Source organism: Lissotriton vulgaris, chromosome 3_2 (assembly GCF_964263255.1).
Source record: "Lissotriton vulgaris chromosome 3_2, aLisVul1.2, whole genome shotgun sequence".
Taxonomy (NCBI): Eukaryota; Metazoa; Chordata; class Amphibia; order Caudata; family Salamandridae; genus Lissotriton; species Lissotriton vulgaris.
This window is the reverse complement of record NC_141690.1, coordinates 229242591-229265242: the sequence shown is the minus strand read 5'-3', so window position 1 is coordinate 229265242 and position 22652 is coordinate 229242591. Positions and strand designations below refer to the sequence as shown.

The following is a 22652-nucleotide window of genomic DNA, read 5'->3' as shown; positions in this document are numbered from 1 at the left end:
TAAAAATATTGGCATCAAATATATTGTCAAAAAAATATTGATGACACAATTATCGATTTATCTTACTGTGTATGTGAAGTAAAAAATATGAACAACAAAGATATAGAAGACCGCAGTATGGTCATTAAATCAGTAAATATAGTTAATCTGTACTATTATACACTATACTAACTTTAAAACATATATTCACTTTAAAAATAATATTACATTAATATACTCCTAATTTAAAAACATATTTACAGATTATAAAAAACATAAAATAGTAAAATAAACTTTAAATTGCAAAAATTAAACAATGTAAAACAAAATTCTTTAAACATGAATAATAAAAAATAAATGATATTTACATACTAGCCAACAAAGGCTTGCCAAAAATATGCAATAACAACCTTGAAACATAAAATAAGTTAATAAAAACATATGACTACAAATAACAAAAATATTTTTTATTAAATTAACTTTTAAAATAAAAACAAAGAATATATGAAAACTATTTTTAAAAAATCAGCTAAAAAAAATCAAATTTACTACTCCCACTCCACCTGAGCAACAGTAGAGAAAGTGCTGGACTTTGGAGGGGTCAGATTTACTATTTCCACTCCAACATACTCAACAGTAGTAAAAGTGTTAGACTTTAGACGGGTCAGGTTTACTATTCCCCACCTCAGTGTAAGCAACAGTAGGGAAAATATTAAACTTTAAAAAGCTCAGATTTAATGATTCAATTCCTAAAGTAATACAAAATAATTTGAATATGAACAAATAAACATAAATAAAAATAAACATAAATTATATTTCCATAAACAAATAAACAATATTTGTGACAATATTTGTAACTAAAAACTGAAAATTAATACAAATAATCATACATAAAATTATTTAACCCGTTCAGCGCGGCGCAAATTTTCGCGCTGTGCTGAACGTTCTTAAGAAGGGGCGTGGTCATGACGGAACGGTTCCGTCATAAGCACAGCCCAACCGGCGCTCATGACGGAACCGCTCCGTCATGAGCACGGAAGGGGATATACAAATATAGCAATTAAAAGTTATAAAAAAGAGATTTAAAATACTTCCCATCCTATTACCCTACAATGCCAACAGCGACAAAAATAAGTTAGACAACAACAGAAAAAATAACAATACAGTTTATAAAATGTCAAATAATTTAACACTCAAAATTATTATCTATCACTGTGAAGCAAATGGCATATGATGGATGGATCAAACCATTCACTGCGTGCCAGCAATGGTTGTTGAACACTGTACCTTTCTTCTGACGTTTGGTTTGTTAATGGAACCTGTTCATGCAAATACTTTTAACAACCGGAATTATATATCTAATATACATTTCATTTAAATAAATTGCCCATATGTTGCACAGCTACCATCTGCTATGTGTATTGCCATGACTTATCTGATGAAATGCCTAGTGATTGTGCCTCTAACTGAGCCATTTATCTTGCAGATAAGACCCAGAAGAAGGAATCATTGGACTTCTCCTGTTCCTTGTACATCTTGGTTCCATTGGGAGCAGTGGCCCTCATCTTTCTAATCGCCTTTTTGGTCACCATCACCTGCCTCTGCAAAAGTAAGACATCCATGCTCACTTCCTCATTTCAATACAGTCAGTTGCGATACGAGGTAAAATCAAAGATCTGAATCCATCCGAGTGTGCATTTATGCTGAATTAAAATAAGTGTGCTATCTGAACTATCCGATTTCTGGTGTCCCAGTTGTCCTTTCCTTAGTCAATGCAGGCCTTTGGGTAAATTCCAGTTCCAAACGGTTTCTAGCAGAGCCAGCTGTATATGTGGGTTGTTGGACAGAAAAAACTCAACTTCCTAAATACAAAATAGCAACAGCTACACACCATTAGCAGCAAGATACATGTTGCAACTGAAATTTTGTCCATAGCAGTTCAGCTGCTAGCTAAAAACTTATATCCCACCAACAAGAATCATTGAAACCGTTCTCAACCGGTCAACTAGAATTCCCAATAGGAACACATTTACATAATGAGTAGCTTTGCTCCATCTAAATTATCACTCTACTTTGAGTGGAGCTAAACTGGGAACTCAACTCAGCACTACCAAAATTTGCCTCACATTGCGTCGGGGTGAGAGAGACGGCATGAGTTGTGTCTGTGGTGTTGGGTGGGGTGGGGTGGGGGTTCGGATGGGCGGTCTGTGTGATTTTTCCTTCCCGAAAAACATATTTAAAGGAAAATGGTGCAAGAGGTGAAATCTTAGTTTTTCAAAATATTAGCCAAGCACTGTCATGGCAGGCCATCCAGCCTTGAAATCAGCCCCCTGTGCTACAGCCCACAAGGGAAATGCCAGAGTACCCAAAGAGACTGACCCTGATGTTGAGGATGTTATTACCATATTCAGCATATGACCTAGTCAGCATTGTTTTGTTGTTCCTTTAAAAAAAAAATGGTCGCCAGGGGAGTGAAATGTTAAATTTTTTTTATAAGTAGCTTGTAAATGTTAAAAAACGTTTGCAATTTTAAAAGATGTAATTGTTGATGTCAGTAAAAGTATATTAAACGTAGAATCTGTTGGAGAAAAAATAATTACCTAATTTAAGGTTTAGCCGTCAACATAGCAATCCACTAGCCTGGTTGAGAAAATACTTGTGCAACACATGGGGTGGACAATTCACCATGGGGCATATTATCAAGAAACAGCGTTAACATTATCGCTGCTTTAGTGGCAGAAAACTGCTGCTAAAGTGGCGATAATGGGCTTGATAATACGCCCTTGTGAATTCCCATAGAAGCCCATGTTCTGGTGTTAACATGGGCTTCTATGGGAATTCTCTACGGCGTATTATCAAGCCCATTATTGCCGCTTTAGCTGCAGTTTCGGTACAAAAGGGGGTGGTGATGGACGGATCATCTGAACCAATCAAACACTCACACCCAGTCAAAAGATCTGGGTTTAATCCATCACCGTTCTTTAGCCCACTCTGCCACCCCAGTTCAGACATGGCTATATGCAAATTAGTCTGACCCTGTGTCTCATGGGAACAGTCCAGCCCGAACTGCCAAGCCATGTCTTCCCTGGACTGGAAACAAGCTTCCGAGTACCGGTTTCTGGCATTCCAGCCGTCTTCAGCCCGGCTTGCTTGAATCCAGTGGCAAAGTGAGCAAGGGACTCACGGCGTGGCAGTTCAGGCTGGACTGTTCCCATGAGGCACAGGGTCAGACTGATTTGCATATAGCCATATCTGAACTGGGGTGGCAGAGTGGGCTAAAGAATGGTGATGGATTAAACCCAGATCTTTTGACTGGGTGTGAGTGTTTGATTGATTCAGAGACAATAAGCTGAAGTCGCTTAAAGAATCAAGGTGTCAATATTGATTGGCAAGAGTGAGTTGCAGGAATTCAGCCCCTCACAAAATACTTCGTGCACTTATGTCAATAGCCATGTTGCATGTCACTTGGACTACAATGTTCCATATAGTACAGAAAGAATGTTGGGCCTTCTGTACTAAGAATGCATGTGGTAAAAGTGGTCACAATTTGCTCGTCAACTTTTACCAATCTCATCCATATGTTTCTAACCGACCTCTGTGCTAATAGGTCGGTTCACAAAATACCGAATTTTAGTGGTTCTCAATTCAACACACCTCATAAATATTTACGAGGCAGGGCATACATTGAGGCCCTCTTCCATTCATTGCTATCATAGGGATGGTGGCCTCCTGAGTAGCAGACCATCAGATATGTGATTGGTTTTAAATAAAGCTATACATTCTTTTAATGGTACCCCATTTCTATATAAAAAAAGGGTGCATTTTAAAAAATAAATTTTATTGGAATAAACACAATTCTCCTAAACATGTTTTTTTCAACTTTCACACAGGTGGCCGGGGTTTCTTGGGAATCCCTTCCCATTTGTGAACGGGTTATCAGCCATTGTGATCTGTCAGTAAAATATGAATGCTTAGCAACTAGATTTCAGTTGCAAAACATTTATACATACCATAAATAATCGACATTTGGAAAGGGTGCCTAAAAAGCCCTTTCCAAATAACAATTCGGTATAGTATCTTTAATGCACCCCTTCCATATAACAATTTAGTATGCTGTCCTAAACCCATTTAACGCATTCAGAAAACGTGGGCTTAGTATAATTTCAAAAAGGGCTTTAAGGTTCGAAAACCCTCTGTTTTTCTAAGTCAGAGGGTTTGCAAACGCTATAACACTTTGTACATTTGGCCCTTTGTGAGCACTGTTTGCATAATATTTAATTTTGTAACTCACTGGATTTTTTCTTTTGATTTTCATTTAGTTTTAATAAGAAGAAAACGGTGCAAACATCACAATGCAAAGAGGTCAGTATACAATACTTTTTTCCCCTTTGTTTTATTAAGTGGTTATATAAGATGGCCGGGTGCTGTGGAGAATTTGGATTATATTTTTCTTAATCCATTACATTTTGAAATAGCTATAGGGGAAATAACCCCTTATGTACAGGATGATTATGTGAGGCTTTTTTTTTATTTAAAGAGGATCTACTACCCACCAGACACAAACTTGCAAAACCCATGCTGCATAATACACTTGTATGGCCTTTTATGCTAAGTCTTGTACAAGACAAGGTCAGCAACACTACTCCGTAAGTGTGGACGTAAGTAATTCACCAGCTTTGCATATTGTACTTACCAGTTAGGCTGCAATTAGAAATAAGGCACCCAGTTAAATAAATAAATCACATTTATCTGTCAACAAGCTCCCCATATATCTCAAAGAAGCCCTTTTGAAGGTTTCTCAACATAGGGGCAGCACTTGAAAAATTTGACCGAATAAGAAGACACTTTTCAAGGGCAATGAACAGTGCAAGGATGTCGGGTGCTTTATTCATAATAATATTCAACCCCTAGAGCACTCCCTATGTTATGTTATGTTGCATTGATTTGTATAGCGCACTAATCACTCAAGAGTGTATCCAGGCGCTTGGGCAGGTTTGTGGTCCCCAAGGTGGTTAATACGAAGAGCCAGGTCTTCAGCTTTACGCTGAACTCAACAAGTGAGGAGGAGGCTCTGATGTGTTGAGGGAGGTTGTTCCATGTGATGTAGGAGAATGAGCGACCTCCAGTGCAGATTTGGGGAATGTGTGCAAATGAAAGTAAAGCAGAGCAGAGGTGTCTGTTGGGTTGGTGAAAGTGTATGCAGCTGTTCAGGTATTCTGGTCCAGTGTTGTGTAGGGCTTAGTATGTGTGCTTGACTACTAACAAACTGTAACAAAACACTAGGTCTGACGTAATGATGCTGCCTTTTAGAAGCACTGGTTCTGCAAAGGACATACCTCTAAATTTTGCCTTAAAAATGTGTAGTGTTCGAATATTTTACATGATGTGCTGTGAAAATTGTCTTATAGCCAACCTGAAATGATGGATCATTCAAGTGGTACTAGTAAGTTAATGGTTATTCCCTTAAGAGAAATGAGCCACACAGAAAGCAAGGGAGTAAAACCAGTAAATGACGAAGAAAGGGATCTATCTAAACAGTTGTTGTGCACCTACATCTGTTCCACATAGCATAAACGGCCTGACAACAACCCCCAAAATTCCACTTGACAGAGACATCAACACATCTCCCTCTTTTCAAACAATAATTTCAAAATCAATTCCAAAACAGAATTCCAATCTTAAACAACAAATTTCAGCAATGAATATCTATCAGAAATGGCGTATATCAACATCGGGCTTATCAATATTAACAAAAACATCTACATGCTCCCAGTCAACCTTCTTTTAAAATGTAATCCAGGCTTTCTGTGTGGATTATCATCTTTTATAAAATATTGATGACGTAATTTTGCACTATCACAACATTGGTTAGTCCTGATGGTGTGTTTCAGTCTTTTCAGTTACCTTTTTTGATTGACGGTTTTGGTATATGTTTTTCAAAGCGTCCTACACAATCTGCTTAAATATGTCGCCAGAGATGTTACCTTTTAAGATGATATTTAGAATTTAATAAAAGACACATGGGAACAAGAAGTAATCATAGCCAAGGTGTCTTATAAATAAGATAAACCGCAATAAGGACGGAGAAATATGAATTTCACAATGTGATAGGAATGCAGTGCTTGATTTGCCAAAAATAAGCGTCAGGGTCCTACTAGGAGGCCTCTTCTGCTTGACCCACCCATTTATGCTGCTAGCTCTGCCAACTACAGTAAAAATACAACTGCTTGTACAGCTTTGGGCCCCTAAATTCTGACTATCCCAGGCCCCAAAGCTATACAGATCTCTGTGGCTGCAGTTATTAGTCATTTTTAATGTAAATTGAATCAATAAACAATTATGTTTGTGCTTATCTCTAAATTAGACAAGGAGCGCCACCATGTGGCAGACCGTCATATGTGTCGATTTTGATAATTAAGTGCTGTGCTGAACATCGGAAACCACCCACTCAAATTAAGCACTGTTTAAATGTAACATCACTGTGGGAAAGGTAGATTCTTATCAGAACGCAATTGTAATATTACCTCATACACTAACGATACTATGTTACATTTCTCAAATATTTTGCCACAAAGGCGGAATATGTTACATCTTTGCTCTAACAAGCCTGATCCAGTAACACCTATGTCCACTTTTCATGGATTGATCATATGCTGATAACAGGTATACATCAAAGTGTCCCCTGTCCTGACTGCCGTTAAGGATCATAAACAATTGCTGCTGAGGGTACAGTACGAGATGCCACAGTTTAACAGCTCCAAAATGCAGTTCCTTATGTTTGGAGAAAATGGTAGTTCCGCTCTGAGAACCCTAACACAACCCAACAATTATGGCAAGGGCAGACTCCATAACGGGCATTAGGCATTTCCTCTAGCTAGCGGGTGCACTGAACACTGGTGTTTAAAATGCCTAGGGCAGTTGTCTCTCTCTTTAGCCCAGAGGTCTTTAATCTGTGGGGGGCGACCCACAGGGGGACCGAGGAGGCATGGGAAGGGGGTCGCGCTCTTCAATTGCTAAAAGAAAACGTTCCAGACGGTCACTGGTAGTTAAAATGCTTTCCCTGAGGTGTTATTCAGGGACTCTCCTGTGCTAGGAAATCGAAGCCACGCCTTTCTACTAGTGTGTTTCTGGAATGAAAGAAACGCAAATGTGCACATCGAGTTAATCTGCAATTGTAAAGGATTTAAAGATTAACTCGTTGTTCATATTTGCATTTCTTTCAGGCTAGCAGCACACTGGCAGAAAGGTGTATTTAGTTGTCTGCCTGGCTTTGATTTCTCAGGACAGGAGAGTGCTGTTGCAGTTAATTGATCAAATCACTATAAGCTTTTTCAGAGCTAGTGCACAGAGTTTACTGAGCTGTTAAGTGCTTGCTTTTAATTATCATTGTATTTATATACCCCTTACTATTCCTGAGAATGTGACAGTCATGTAAAAAACTTGCATTAAGTAGGGTCTGGATATCAGTCATGGCTCGCATGACTCACGGGTGGGAAGGCAGGTGGGGGAAGGTGGGTGGCGGGAGACGCGCAGGGGTTCGCACGGGGGGATTAAAAAAGTAACTAACCGGATCCCACACCGCCCCCGCTCCTGGCAGGGTCCGGAGTTTTCCTGCTGCTTTCCTGCTCTCCTGCCTCCAGCAGGAACAGGAAGCAGGCAGCCTCCCTCCCCTCAGCCAATCACAACACTGCAATGGCAGCGTTGTGATTGGCAGAGACAGCTCCCAGCCTGGCGACTATGGATAGGCCGTTTTCCCTATGTAGCTGCATGCAGCCTACATAGAGAAAATGCAGCATGCACAAAACTAGTTTGGTCGGCCCCAGAGGGCTGACCAAACAGTCAGGGCCCACAGCATTGGGCAAGCCACTCCTCCCCGACCCGCCCACCCGCCCTCCCCCAACCAGCCATACCCTTCTGCTTTATCGCATTTATAGGACTTGCCTGCATAAGCATGCGCATGCTCTCTTGCTTGCGAGACTCTTGTGTTGGGGCCAGAACCCACCCATTGCTTACCATTCGTTCGCATCATTGCCACTCTTCTCTGCTGCCTTCTAATTGGGAAGTGCTTTCAATACGTCAGTTCCTTTTCTTTCCGTTGTGCGTTTACCAAGCACAGATTCTAGAGATTAGTGTACCTCCGCTGCCATATGAACCCTAAAACAACCCAACAATTATGGCAAGCTCAGAATGTCCATAATGTACATTTGGCATTTCTCCAAGCTAGCTGGTGCACTGAACACTGGTGTTTAAAATGCCTGTGGCAGTTGTCACTCTCTTTAGCCTCTACGCCACTCAGTGGCAGCCAGTGCTGCAGGGGCCAGTGGTTAATTTGAGCAGTGATTTCCTGTGCTCGGCACCGGCACTTAATTGTAAACACCAGATCTTATGATAGCTGCCAAATGGTGGCCCTGTTTGTATAGTTTAGAGATGAACAGAACAACAGGTGTGTATTCATTCAATATACATTAAAAACAACTAATACATGCCGCCAAAGCCATTCTCATAGCTTTGGGGGCCTTGAAAAGTCTGAATTGTCAAACTTGTTGCAGTGTGATGGTTAGTAGTTGTATAGGTACTCTCATTGGCAGCGCTGACAGTGGCCGTTGATAGTGCCAGCTACAATGACCTCTTGATGAAGGGCCGGACACTTATTTTTTTCTCTCCTCAATATTAAGCACTAGCTGTCTTTATTTCCCTATGAGTGTGAGGGTCTAAAGCTGAGCAGGACACAGCTTAATACCGACAGATGAAACGCAGGCAAAAGTAAAAAAACAAAGTGGGAGTGTCACAGATGCAGCAAGATTGAACGGCGCAGGGTTTGAATTGCCCGCGCACTGTCAATAACACTGTACATGTGCTGACGACCATGAACTGAGCAGATCAATCCTTGTAACACTGGAGGGTGATGCAAGTCAAACGGTGCAGCGCAATTCAATGCGCACATTTCATTGCTGGAAACTAGACTTGGGACTGCCTCACTTTTGTCTACTGTTGCTGTGCACCTTGATCTGCCGGTGTTCATAGAAAAATAACACCAGGATTGTGTGACTCGTTGGAAATTCTAAGATTTTCCCAAGGCAGGTACACACATGTAAAAACTTTAAAAACGCGTCCCAGCACCAGCAGAATTTGCTCCATTTTTAAGTCCTGCCTGCATAAGCATGTGCTAGTGCATGCTAACTTGCTTCAAGACTCTTGTGTTGGGGTTAGAGCCCACCCATTGCATACCATTTGTTTGCATCATTGCCACTCTTCTTTGCCGCCTTCTAATTGGGAAGCGCTTTCAATACATCACTTTCTTTTCTTTCCGTTGTGCGTTGACCAAGCACAGATTAGAAAGATTAGTGTTCCACCGCTGGCCATAATCTGCTCGTGCTGTGGCTCACGTACTATTTGTTCTGAAAAAAGAGCTATGATGCAGTCAACGCTGCCCGCATCATAGCACTTCCATTTTTTATTACCTTTCCCTCACCCTGTCTCTGTTTCTTCTTCCTGTTTATTTATTTATTTATTTATTTTGAACGTTTTATAGAGCGCGAACAAGACCCTTGCGGATATCAGAGCGATTTACAACTAAGTGAGGTTAATTATTTCAAGGTAGATGGTTATCCACTACATACAATACATCAATCAGGTATACAAAACAGCTTGTGCAAGGTGCGCAAAGTAGATGCTAACGAGTAAGGTTACGTTGAGTCAAAGCCAAGGCAACTATAATGACTAGGTAGTCGATTGGGGATGTCATATGACAGATGTCAAAGGAGGAATAATATAGTCACTAGGTAGTCGAATGGACATTTGTAGTAGGAGGAATACGGTGAGGGTAAGAAAGAACATCAGAGATTCATATGTCTATGTTCCTGTGAATTTAGCCATGAGGATCGATTTTACTTCCTTTTTGAAAGAAACAGTGGAGGGATTGCGTCTGGTTTCCGGCGGTAGAGCATTCCAAATCCTGGGTGCCATCCCTGAGAAGGATCGTGTATATGTTTTTTTCTTGTTGAATCTTTGTGGCTTCAGGAGTAGATGTTCTGCGCTTCTTGTGGATCTTATGCCACCAGAGATTGTGAGTTTCTGTGAGAGGTATTTTGGCGCATTGTGGTGTAAAGCCTTATGCGTCATGCACGCAATTATCGGGTGGATTCTGGCTTCAAATGGTAGCCAGTTCAGGGATTGGGATTTTAGGTCTGGTGAGATGTGGGCCCTTCTTTTAGAGCCTGTGATGAGTCTCGCTGCTGCATTGATGGAGGCTCTAAGGGGTGCTGTTGTTGCTTTAGGCAAGCCACATAGAGAGATATTTCCATAATCCACCCGCGGGATGACTAATGCTTCTTTGGTCGATCAATCTTGTCATAGCTTAAGAGGTAAGAGGGAGTTAGTCATCAATTTACAATATCAATTAACAGTGTAACGCCTTTGGCCAAACAAAAAATCCAGGACTACTCAAGAAGGTTAATTTGATTTATTACAGACTTACAAACAAATTAATATGAATGAATGAATATAATACTTATATAGCGCGTGCTGTCACCCTACGGGTATCCTGGCGCTTCAGACTAGGAAGAATTGACCAGAATAGAATAGGTCATGGCAGAAAAACAGGGAGAGAATAGGTTAAACCCTGGGAAAGAGCCAGGTTTTAAGACTCTTTCAAAATTCAGTCAAAGAATCAATTTGTCTAAGATTCTGGGGTAGCTTGTTCGATAGGCGGGCACCAGCCACATCAAATGCCCTCCCTCCCGACCTAGAGCATTTGAACCTGGGAACCGTCAATAGGCTTTCACTAGAGGAGCGAAGCAGCCTCTTGTGCTGGTACCATGTACATTTTTCCTGCAGTGGAACTAGACCCAGCTCGTGCACCTCTCAATATACCAGGCAAAGTGACTTAAAGTGGACCCTTTCCTTAATAGGCAGCCAATGTAGGTCTCTCAGGGCCAGGGTGGTAGATGAGCGCCGCTGCCTATTAAGCACCAGTTTTGCTGCTGCAGACTGGACTCTCTGCAATTCCTGAATGATGTATTGTGGAGCCCCCAGATACAGGGAATTGCAGTAGTCCAGCCTGTTTATCACTGTACTTCTTACCACCAAGGAGCGCGACTCTTTTGGTAGTAGTGGGAGTATCTTACGTAACATGGGTAGTAAGGAGACGCACACACTGGCGGTCTTATTTGCCTGTGACTCCATCTGAAGGTTATCGTCGATCAGAACCCCCAAATTGCATACCTTGCTGATCGGAGTCAGTGGTTCCTTCTCAGGAGTAAGTCTAAACTCAAATGGTAGATGTTTAGACATCCTGGCAGAGGAGCAGTACACCCCCTCAGTCTTCCCGGCGTTAAATTGTAGGGAGTTTCTTCTGAGCCAGCCAGCCTTCCGACGCATACAGAAACATGTCCAGAGATACTGCATGTTCTCCTTCTAATGCCAATTGTGTTTCATCAGCGTAATTGACTAGGCTGACTCCAAAAGATTTAATAATGGGGAGCAGTGGCTGCAGATATACATTAAAAAGTGTACTGTAGTTCCTATATTCGCAATAGGCTCTGCGCATTGGAATAACATAAACAATAGTTTAGACGTAGGACTGAGGTCGACTAGGTCTCCATTGAATATGTTAGACTTAATTGTTTGTGCCAGTTAGCTCAGAGGTCACTAGAAACTTTCTCGAGTAAATAAGAAGGTGTTAACTTCCTGAATAGACAAGAAGGGATTAGCTTCTGACAACCATATAATATGACAACTTTGTTCCCCCTGAAATAAGGAATATCTCCAGAGTCGCGGAAACAATAGATAACTATTTTACTCAGTCAATCGTGCATGCTTCGTTTCACCAGAAATGCAGAGAAATAGAGAGACGGGCGTTTTCAATAAAAGGGTTATTTATCGAGCAGTCTTCTTTCTCATGCAAGAGAAGTGGATTGCCACAATTGCAATACTTGTCATAAAGTAAAGTGCGTACAGTAAAATGAGTATTATGAAATAATATTGTAAAAGCATTTATATGGTTTCTAAGCCATAAGATACTTAAAATGGATAAAATACATACAATGATAAAATGATGACTAAACGTACTCAACTGGTGTTTCTAAGATATGCCTACCCCAATGTACCTAACCTAAGCCTAGTACAGGGAAGGAGTAGATGAGTTACAGTTTTTGCCAAGAATCTGAATCAAGAATTCTCTAAGGGTCTAATCAGCTCCGTACCTTGGTATAGAATGAATGAGGTCTTGTATCTCTCTCTCAGGACTCGATCTCCCAGTAACCCGCGAGGGTAGCAGGGAAACACTGGATTTCTCGGCAGGAGAAAAGACAGCGTCTCTCTCAGTGCGTCAGCAGGGAGGGTCGGCTTCCTTCGGCACTCGTATCAGCTGGGCGTCGGGCAAGTAGATAGCCGATCTGCTCCAAACCACCGTGTGTTGCTTAAGGCAGATGTTGGTATATTTATAACTGGAAGGTGCCGAGTTTGACGTAAGGTTGGACATAAGACGTCACTAAGAACTGGCAGTTCTTTCAGGGCTCTCAGGAGTTCTAGGACAAATCAAAACAGAAGCAGGGGGAATTCCCGGGCTGCTGGAGGCTTGGTTTGTTTAAGAACGCGTTGTACTTTCTAGGAGTCTATGGGAGTAGCCTTGCCGTATTTGGACTGCATTGGCTATGACTTAATATGGATATGATTCTTATGCCTTTATAAGGATATGATCTGTTATAACCACATAAGGGAATATCTAATTAGGGTCCTAGATACATTCACAACACCCACTCCACGTATAATGTCCATCATTACTAAATACTAAGCAATACTAAACATATAACGGTGCATGTGTTTTCCAGTCCACCCCAAAATACATTGTAAGCATTTGAAATGGTGTATACACGAAAATGAGTATAATACTGTACGATTTTTGTAAGCAGTGGTGTCATTCAGATAATGCATATTTTGTACATTTAGAATATTGACTGAATGAATCACGAAATTTACATTTATGAAATGGCTCTTAATACAGAAGAGAAGGTCGAGACCATTTCATCACATATTTATACAAGACTGTACATGTGCTAGAGGCTAAGTCAAAATATTGTCTCTAGATATTTTAAAAATAGAAATCTTGATCTCTAAGAATAGTTCTACTTTAAGCAGAGTATCATGTGCCAAAAAAGGGTAAATATTTTGGGAACTGGAGAAAAAATAATTTTGCTCTCGGGAAGAGAAAAAAAATAGTTCCAATGTTTTTTAGAAGTTCTTTTTATCAAAACTGAAGGGCGAATTCAAAGTTCAGGGAACGCTGTGTGCTCGCTATTTCAAAAGTTATTCTCGTTGTTAGGAGAGAACATTAACTCAGATAGGCTGGTAAAAAATTCGTCTACAACAGTAGGTGAAAGTTGGACCAGGTCCGAAAAAGTAGAAATAGTGCATATGTGCGTAGCATTGCCATCATCGGTGTTTTGATCAGCAATGGTCACGGAAGGTTGCACCTGTGTGCCGCTTTCATCTCGTACCTCACCGCCACCTAATCGTAATGGTGAGGTCTCAATGAATGCCTTCATCAGAATGGGTAGCCGCTGGGGACAACACGTTGCATGAGCCGTTACAAAACCAAGCAAAGTATCGACATCCATAGGTACTGAGATGGGAGTGTGAGACAGATGTCTAACACGCATTCTTCTCCGCAAAGCAAGCATCGTAGAACAGGTAGGATGCAATCTTGCCAGATTGGTCTGAATGAAAGAAACCAGGTCTTATTCAGATCTCTTAGCCGAGCCAAGCCGAGGACTTTAGTAATCCGCTCTCGGTATTGCATAGCTAGGATTGTGTCTTCCATTGTAGCCTGAGTTTTGTCTGCGACTTGACTTGCCATATCGAAGCAGAAGGAACAAAAATAAGATTCCTGCTACGAGTCCCAAGATCAGAGGCAGGCCACCGAACCCAGAATGCACGAAATTCGGAAAGATGCCAAGAACTGCTGCAAAGGGTGCTAACAGTCCCGAAAAAATTGTCTTAAATACATGTGCGATGCCACTGGTATCTGACATGTTTAAGATTTGACTTAACATTTCTACGAAATGTACGGGGCAATTTGTTGATAATAATGCATGTATCTCTGCTGCTGTCCTTGCAACTTGCAGAGCATATGTTTCTTTAGACGAGTTTAAAGGCACAGTTGTTTGTAAAAGAATAGACTTCATTCTGCTTATATTATCAATTCGAATAGAAGAGATATTCAAAGAAGGCCATGTTACCGCCTCCATGTCTGTATTGCTGTTTGGATACAATACTTGTATACAACAAGTGACCATGGAAGTAACGCTCACGAGATAGGCTTTTCCTGGCACCATGCCACAACAGCTGTGGTCACTTATTATAACGTAGCTGCTGTTGGAAAGTTGTCTGAAAAAAGGCTCTATCTGTGTATCAGGGGTGCCGTGCTGGTGACATGAACCTTCGCAGGCTCCATGCAAGTTAATTCGTTGACACAGAAGTGTACCGCTTAGTGAATTTTTACAGTTGTTACCACTAAGAAATACCTCTTTCTTGCCCCCACTCCAACATCTATGTGTATAAGGCAAATTCCAGGTTGACTTGATGTATCCTTTACCCAACCTTTCATACAGGCCTGCTGGTATATACTTTTGGCAGTATTAAAACTGAAAAGTTGTTATCGGGATTGTAATGGTGCCATGTATTATCCATTCAATGACCGGTCGTTCTGACATTGTCAATGGTAATTTTTCTAGTTTTTCAATGCTAAGCACCGTATAGTCTGTCCCTCTTTGTGCCAAAGAGATTTGTCTATCAGTAAGGCTATAGATAGAAAATAATGACGTTGTGTTGATTAGACGCCATGGCACGTTGCCTCAACGCAGATTTTGTAACGTCCAGCCTAACTGTACAATAGAACGTAATTGGGATTGGCCATGTTATAACATTAGCATATCCTGTTTTATTATATCAATAGCAGATGATACAATGCTGTCCAGTGAATAAATTCTGGAGGACAGAGTCGTCAACCCATTGCCCACTACAGACAGTGATTTTTCCAAATTAATAGGATCAATTTCTCGTATTTTTTCAGCAGTTTCAATTTGTGTTATTTTCCAAGCTTCATTGTAAGCTGCGTATATACCGGTGTATATGAAACGTTTTTGACGCTGTTTGCGAGGTCCCAGTAAGAAATCTTGCAAGTCAGCACCTTCTTTAAGCAAAGTCAAGGGTTGCTTACTTTCAGGTAGTGTGGATTTCTGTAGCCATTCTAGGCAAAGTTTTCCTACACAATGTTGTTATTATCCCTGGATGTTGTCTCTGGGAATATCTTGGGTCTGACCTATTCTGTTTGAACCCCTGTATTTTGTTCAGGAATAAATCAATTTAGTATTTGTCAACATGTTTTCCACTCATAATTTAAAAATAAAACGTTTCTGGATCAGTGATATTAAACCCTGAGAAGTATTGGAATTTCTCATAAAATGTTCTCGAACTGCCTTTTGGCGGAGTTGGACAATGTTTATTTATTTATTTATTTATATGCTTGTAGCGCGCCTGAATCAGCCCCGAAGGGGTATCTCCGCGCGTAGCTTCTGCGTGAGTCGAATTACTTATTGAGGGGAATGGCAGTGTAGGAGCAAGGTGAATTAGTCTTGGGTAAATAGGTATGTTTTTAATTTTTTCCTAAAAGAACATAGATTGGAGATGTGTCTCAGTTGAGGTGGGAGGGAGTTCCATAGCAGGGGGCCTTTGAGAGAGGGTGCTCGGCCACCCTGTCTCGCTCTGGTGACTTTTGGTACATGCAACAGCATGGTGTTGCTGGAGCGTAAAGTGCGTCCAGGAGAGTAGGGGACAAAAATGTCTTTTAGGTATTTGGGACCGGACCCATAAATGCATTTATGCATTATGCAGCAAAGTTTGAAATTTACCCGTTGTTGCACTGGAAGCCAGTGAAGGTGGGAAAGGGCGTGACGGGGTACGGAGGGGGCATTCAAGATGAGTCTAGCAGCGGTGTTCTGCACCACCTGCAGTCTGCATAGTTGCTCTTGATTGGCGGAAATGAGTAGACCATTACAATAGTCTACCCGCCCGAGTACGAGTGCATGTACCAGCGTTTTCCTGTGGATGTCTGGCAGGAAGGGGAAAATGCGCCGTAGGAGACCAATTATTCGGAAACATGTTCCCGTGACTTGACTGACATGGTCTTTTAAAATCAGTGTTTGGTCCAGGCGTACTCCCAGATTTTTGATGGTTTGTTTGTACGCAGGAACAGGTCCTAGCTCAAGTGGCCACCAATCCGGAGACCAGAGCAGGGTGGCCCCTCCAAACAACATGACTTCGGTTTTAGTCACGTTGCATTGGAGGAAGTTCTGGGCCATCCAACCTGCCACAGCTCTCATGCCATTTTGAAAGGATTGCATGACTGCAGGTGTGATAGTTTGGAAGGGAAATAACAGCTGAGTGTCGTCAGCGTAGGAGATTGGGGAGAACCCGTAGGATCTTATAATCTCCGCTAAGGGGGCCACATATACGTTGAATAACGTGGGGCTCAGGCATGAGCCTTGTGGCACACCCTTAGTGAGCTGCCTACAGATAGATTTGTGGGAGCCTAATTTGACACCCTGTTGTCTATCTGCAAGAAAGCTTTCAAGCCACGCAAGGGCGGTCCCTTTTACTCCCACTCCTTTCAAGCGGTCGAGAAGAATTTTGTGCGACACCGTGTCGAAGGCAGCGGACAAATCCAATAGCACCAGAATCACTGAGCTCCCCTTGTCAAGCGACATTCTGACGTTATCTGTCACTGACAAGAGGGCTGATTCGGTGCTATGGTTGGGCCTAAAACCAGATTGTGAGTGGTCTAGGCCGCCCGCTGCCTCGATGTAGCTGGACAGGTGTGAGTTGACATGTTTCTCGGCCAGCTTGCTGAGCTATGGTAGGAGGGAGATGGGCCGGAGGTTGGAAAGCTCCGTCCAAGGGAGAGCCGCGTTCTTGCGGATGGGGTTCACCACCGCTCTTTTCCATTCAGTTGGAACATGTCCCTTCTTCAGAGACTGATTAATTACATCTTGGATGTGTGGACCTAACAGGGTGCTGAGGGAGGTTAGGGTTTTAACAGGGATGAGGTTGTCCGGGGACCCGGATTTTACATGGGTCATTAGTGTGAATAGCTCTTCATTATTGATAGGAGGGAATGTGGTCAGCGTGAGGTTAGTGTTGTTGGTGGAGGGGAGAACAGTCAGAGTATCATTGCCTATTTGGGATGCTAAGATTTTGTCATAGATGGACTCTATTTTATTTTCGAAGTATAAAGAAACTTCTTCGCATAGACTTTGTGAGAAGTCATCTGGACTTACGCAAGCTGTGGGCTTGACAAATGTTTCAAGGATCCTATAGAGTTCCTTAGCGGAATTGCCGGCTTCCGTGAGCTGTTGGGCAATGTTATTTTTGCGGGCAGCTTTGATATGTTTGTAGTAATTTGTTTGAGCTGCACGGTGTGCCTTCTTGTTATCCTCTGAGTGTAATTTTCTCCATCTCTTCTCTATCCTCCTACATTCTTGCTTCTCTTTTCTGAGAGCCTCGGTATACCATTTTTCCTGCTTGGCTACAGGGAATTGTTTAAGAGTTTTCAAAGGAGCAATTTTGTCAATGGCTACCGTGAGAGATTGCTGGAACATAGTTAGACTATGTTCTACTTCCTCAGTGTCTTTAATATTAGGTTTTTCCCATACCTTTTGTAATGCCTCCAGTGTAAGCTTGTGCCACTGTCTGCGCATAGTAGGGGGTGAGGATTTTTTATAGGGGCCTTTATTGACTTTAAAAATGGTGAACTGTATTAAAAAGTGATCGGACCAATCTAATTGGGTAGGTTCATGACAGGATATATTGTCAAAGTTGGTGTATATCAGGTCAATACAGTGTCCACCTTCATGTGTGGGACCCTGGTTCATTTGTGTGAGGCCAATGGTTGTCAGGTCAACAGACAAACTTTTGGCCCCCGTGGATTCCGGTTGGTCTGTGTGTATATTAAAATCTCCAAGGAGAAGAAAGTCCTCGTTGGCTCGTATGTGAGGGCCTAAAATCTCTAAAAGAGATATAGAAAATGTAGGGCATGTAAATGGAGGTCTGTATATAAGTGCTCCCTTACTGGTTTTTCTGTTAGGAAAATTGATTCTATAGACCATTATTTCCAAGTCTTTACAGCATTGTTTATCTAAGATATCCAATTTGAGGTAGTCTTTATAAATAATAGCGATACCACCGCCTGTTTTATCAGGGCGGTCTGAATGGTGGAGTTTATATCCCATTGGCACTCCAAGGGAAATGGCGGATATCGTGTGGGGCTTTAGCCAGGTTTCGGTGATAAAACAGATGTCTGGAGTCAGGGAGTGTATCAAATCCCAGATCTCTATTTGATGTTTGGGCATAGATCGCACATTAATGAGGATACAATGCAGATCATCAGGAGTCATACTCGGTTTGTGTGAGTAAGTGAGTTTCATGGAGGAGTAATGGCATTTTCGACATGAGAAGGGTCCGTCAAAGCAGGGCCTCTTATCATCCGTGTAGCAAGGGGAAGTGGGCTGTCTTAATTGTAATATGGAAGAAGCCTCATACCTGATGCGTGTTGCGGCGCATATAGGCGGCATGGTGCAAGAACCGCCGCCACGTCGATGCGTCCTGTCGCGGACGGGCGCAGACGGGCAGCTCTTTGGCTGCTCTTCGGTTGTGATGAGGCTGCGCGCAATCGCTGCGCGCTTCCTGTGAGGCGATGGCTAAATAGCCCCCTGTTGCGAGCTAGAGCGCTGACCGCTCCCGGAAGTGCCTGGCCCTCACCTGTCCGCCCTCCGCACAACGGTAATGAATTACCGAGTCGGACCGAGGCGGGCAGGCACAGTGATCGAGACCAGCACTCCGGTGATATTTAGGATGTTTTAAAAAAGTATTAAACAATTAAGAGTTGCACTCTCTCGCTAAAATCGTGCACAAGTAGTTTAAAATGAAAAGTGTCTAAAAAGCGCTATCATATGAAAACGCTCTGCTCAGCCAGTCATTCAATGAAATTCTCCTCGTACAGCAAGCTAGCGGTATGAAGACACTGCCACCGTCTTCTACCGCAGCTGCGCTGTCGAGAGGCTCCGCCTAAATAGCCCCCTGTTGCGAGCTAGAGCGCTGACCGCTCCCGGAAGTGCCTGGCCCTCACCTGTCCGCCCTCCGCACAACGGTAATGAATTACCGAGTCGGACCGAGGCGGGCAGGCACAGTGATCGAGACCAGCACTCCGGTGATATTTAGGATGTTTTAAAAAAGTATTAAACAATTAAGAGTTGCACTCTCTCGCTAAAATCGTGCACAAATAGTTTAAAATGAAAAGTGTCTAAAAAGCGCTATCATATGAAAACGCTCTGCTCAGCCAGTCATTCAATGAAATTCTCCTCGTACAGCAAGCTAGCGGTATGAAGACACTGCCACCATCTTCTACCGCAGCTGCGCTGTCGAGAGGCTCCGCCTAAATAGCCCCCTGTTGCGAGCTAGAGCGCTGACCGCTCCCGGAAGTGCCTGGCCCTCACCTGTCCGCCCTCCGCACAACGGTAATGAATTACCGAGTCGGAGCGAGGCGGGCAGGCACAGTGATCGAGACCAGCACTCCGGTGATATTTAGGATGTTTTAAAAAAGTATTAAACAATTAAGAGTTGCACTCTCTCGCTAAAATCGTGCACAAGTAGTTTAAAATGAAAAGTGTCTAAAAAGCGCTATCATATGAAAACGCTCTGCTCAGCCAGTCATTCAATGAAATTCTCCTCGTACAGCAAGCTAGCGGTATGAAGACACTGCCACCGTCTTCTACCGCAGCTGCGCTGTCGAGAGGCTCCGCCTAAATAGCCCCCTGTTGCGAGCTAGAGCGCTGACCGCTCCTGGAAGTGCCTGGCCCTCACCTGTCCGCCCTCCGCACAACGGTAATGAATTACCGAGTCGGACCGAGGCGGGCAGGCACAGTGATCGAGACCAGCACTCCGGTGATATTTAGGATGTTTTAAAAAAGTATTAAACAATTAAGAGTTGCACTCTCTCGCTAAAATCGTGCACAAGTAGTTTAAAATGAAAAGTGTCTAAAAAGCGCTATCATATGTTCCCACTGATTATAACTGAAAACATTTCTAGGTTTAGCAGATTTCTGCAATTTATGATGCCCAAAATGATTGAAGCAATACATTTCTTCATATTTCGATGAACCCTGTAAATAATCATGTTCTGTAAATTTTGCTGACATTTCTAAATCTGACATCATATTATTATTTTCAAAGTCCCAATCATCAGAGAAAGTACTAGGTGATATAAAGTCACTTAAAGAAATCTTGAACTGATGTGGATATTTCAAGAGCTCAACTGGGCCATAGTTTTCGTAATCAGTATTGTCCCATGCTACACCACCAGGTATAGGAATGGCTGTGAAGTTCACTGATGAAAGTTCTCTTTTTTTAACGTGAGAGGATCTGTGAGGTTTTAGAACCAAGTTGATGTTCTGACTTGCTGTGTCCATTGTACTGTATTTTCCATCAATCATTCTTCCCAAGCTTAAAACTAAGATGAGCCAGAGCAGGAGGAAAAGTACACCTAACACCATCCACAGTTAAATCCATGGTGAAATTAGATATGTTTCTCCAAGTTGATGAAAGAGTTCTGTAATCTTGTCTTTGAAAGTTTTTTTGTTTGCTGGCTTGTCTCTGTGTTCACTTGGATCATCAGAAAAGTCATCGAAATTGATAAAGTAGCCAGATGCAGTTCTGTCAATTGTTGGAATTTTCATTACCTTTGGGTTTGCTTCTTCCTTTGTTTTATTACAATAGTCTGAGGCTACATCATTGTAGACAGGTGGTTCTTGACGAACTGTTGCAATTTGGGTTTCAAGAGGCACAAGTTCCATGGCTTTGTTGCATAGTCCTTTTTTATTCACTGCAGGTTTATCAAATGTGATTAGTCTTTCAGTTTGAACCTCTTTGATTGTAGCAAGGTTTGGTCTTCTGCTTCTTCTTGGGAGTCCACTGGGCCTACTACTTATTATTGGCCACATGGTTGTGGTTTTAGCAGGTCGATTGACACAACTCGGTTCTCCTTTTTACCAGCAAGGGGCGGTAGTACTACTGATCTTGTTCTACTGATAGCTAAGACAGGTACTGCTTTTCTGTAAGAAGGCCCAAATTCCTTCTTTACCACGATATTTTCTCTGACCAGATCCCCAATCTTTGGAATCCAGACAGGTCTTGCTGGGACAGGTGGTTTTTCTTCAGTGGCCGTTGGCTTTTGTTTTGTGTTACTTAGATGTCTTCTTTTTTCATTTAAGTCCTGTAAAACAGCCAAACGATCTTTGATATCAAAAGCTTTTTGTTCCTCCACGGAAGTCGGACAATCGAGATCTTCGATTATCCTTCTTGTACCAAACAAATGTTCATACGGACTGATTCTCCCCAGAGAATTTCTTGGCAGATTGTTAAGACTACGTTGGACACTTATTAGATGTTTGACCCACCCATCACCCGAACCTAATAGCCTCGCTGTTATAGATTGCTTTATGTCACAGTTTTTTCTCTCCACTACCGCATTTCCCTCAGGATGGAATGGACTAGAGTACCGCAATGCAATGCCCATGCTGGCCTTGGCCTCCTTGTAAGCTCGACAGCTAAACGCAGGACCCTGGTCAGAGTGTAGCATGCCAATTGCGTATGTGCCGATAAAGACTCGCAAATCTTTTATAACAGTTCTGGCATCAGCCGAGCGCTGGGGCCACATCTAAATAAATATTGTCTTAATATTTATGGGATCGCATTTGTCCGATCGGATGCCTGCGTGTAGATAGTCTAATGCTGTCTAATAGAGGTGTCTGGGCAGGTCTTATTGTGCTAAGGTCAGATATCTGGTTTGGCTCATAACTGCGATCTCTGTTGCAGTCCTGACAATCCATTGCAAAGTTATAAACTTGCACGCTCATTCCCAGCCACCAGTATTCTGATTGCAATTCTTTTAGAGATTTCAGGATCTCTTGGTGCCTCAGACCCATTCCCATGTGTGCTTCTTAAATCAAGAAAGCCCTCCGGTTCGTGTTTGGAATTACTCTGTCCACCACTCCAGGGATTTGAGCAAACGGAACGGAGTTCGCATCAAATATGTATGTATTTCCGAGTGGATAGTTTAGAGGTAACGCCGCATAATTGCCTTCCATTGAGGCTCTTACTGCTAGTAGCGTTTCTCCATCTATTTGTTTTTTAAAACGCTTTTTTGTAGCTACGGAAGCCGGTTGACCATCTGCCGCTGTGGCTCGGTTAGCCAATGAATTCCCTGCAACGTGAACGCCATCACTTTGAAGACTCTGCGTATGTATCACGTGAGTCTTTCGTAGTTCTTTCTGTAAAAGAACTACTTGTTCCCATAGTTTTTTATATTTTATTGTGCCACCTGTCTCATCTTTGCAACCGTTTTCAATACAGGTCTGCATGGAATTCTTGTAAGATTTGATGCAGTAATGCGAATCGCACACTATTAGTGTGGGGAATTCGCGATCGGCATTTTCAAGCGCCATCTTCAAATTTTGTAGTTCAGCTAGCTGAGCTGTACCGTTTTTGAGTGATTCAGTTTTAGTGACCATCGGTCTGAATTTACCTAAGCGCCAGCCACCTTTTACAACCACGCACGCTGCATT

The 22652-nt window shown here is 42.3% G+C and overlaps 1 protein-coding gene across 1 annotated transcript in view; it reads left to right on the top strand.

Moving 5' to 3' along the window:
- Positions 1-22652, top strand: part of LOC147725571 (T-cell surface glycoprotein CD8 alpha chain-like) — a 110066-nt gene that overhangs the window by 51191 nt on the left and 36223 nt on the right. Inside the window, exons 4-5 of the mRNA XM_086964547.1 lie at positions 1466-1588; positions 4299-4341. Of these exons, the coding sequence (XP_086820673.1) occupies positions 1466-1588; positions 4299-4341 (166 nt within the window). The remainder of the gene's footprint in view (positions 1-1465; positions 1589-4298; positions 4342-22652) is intronic.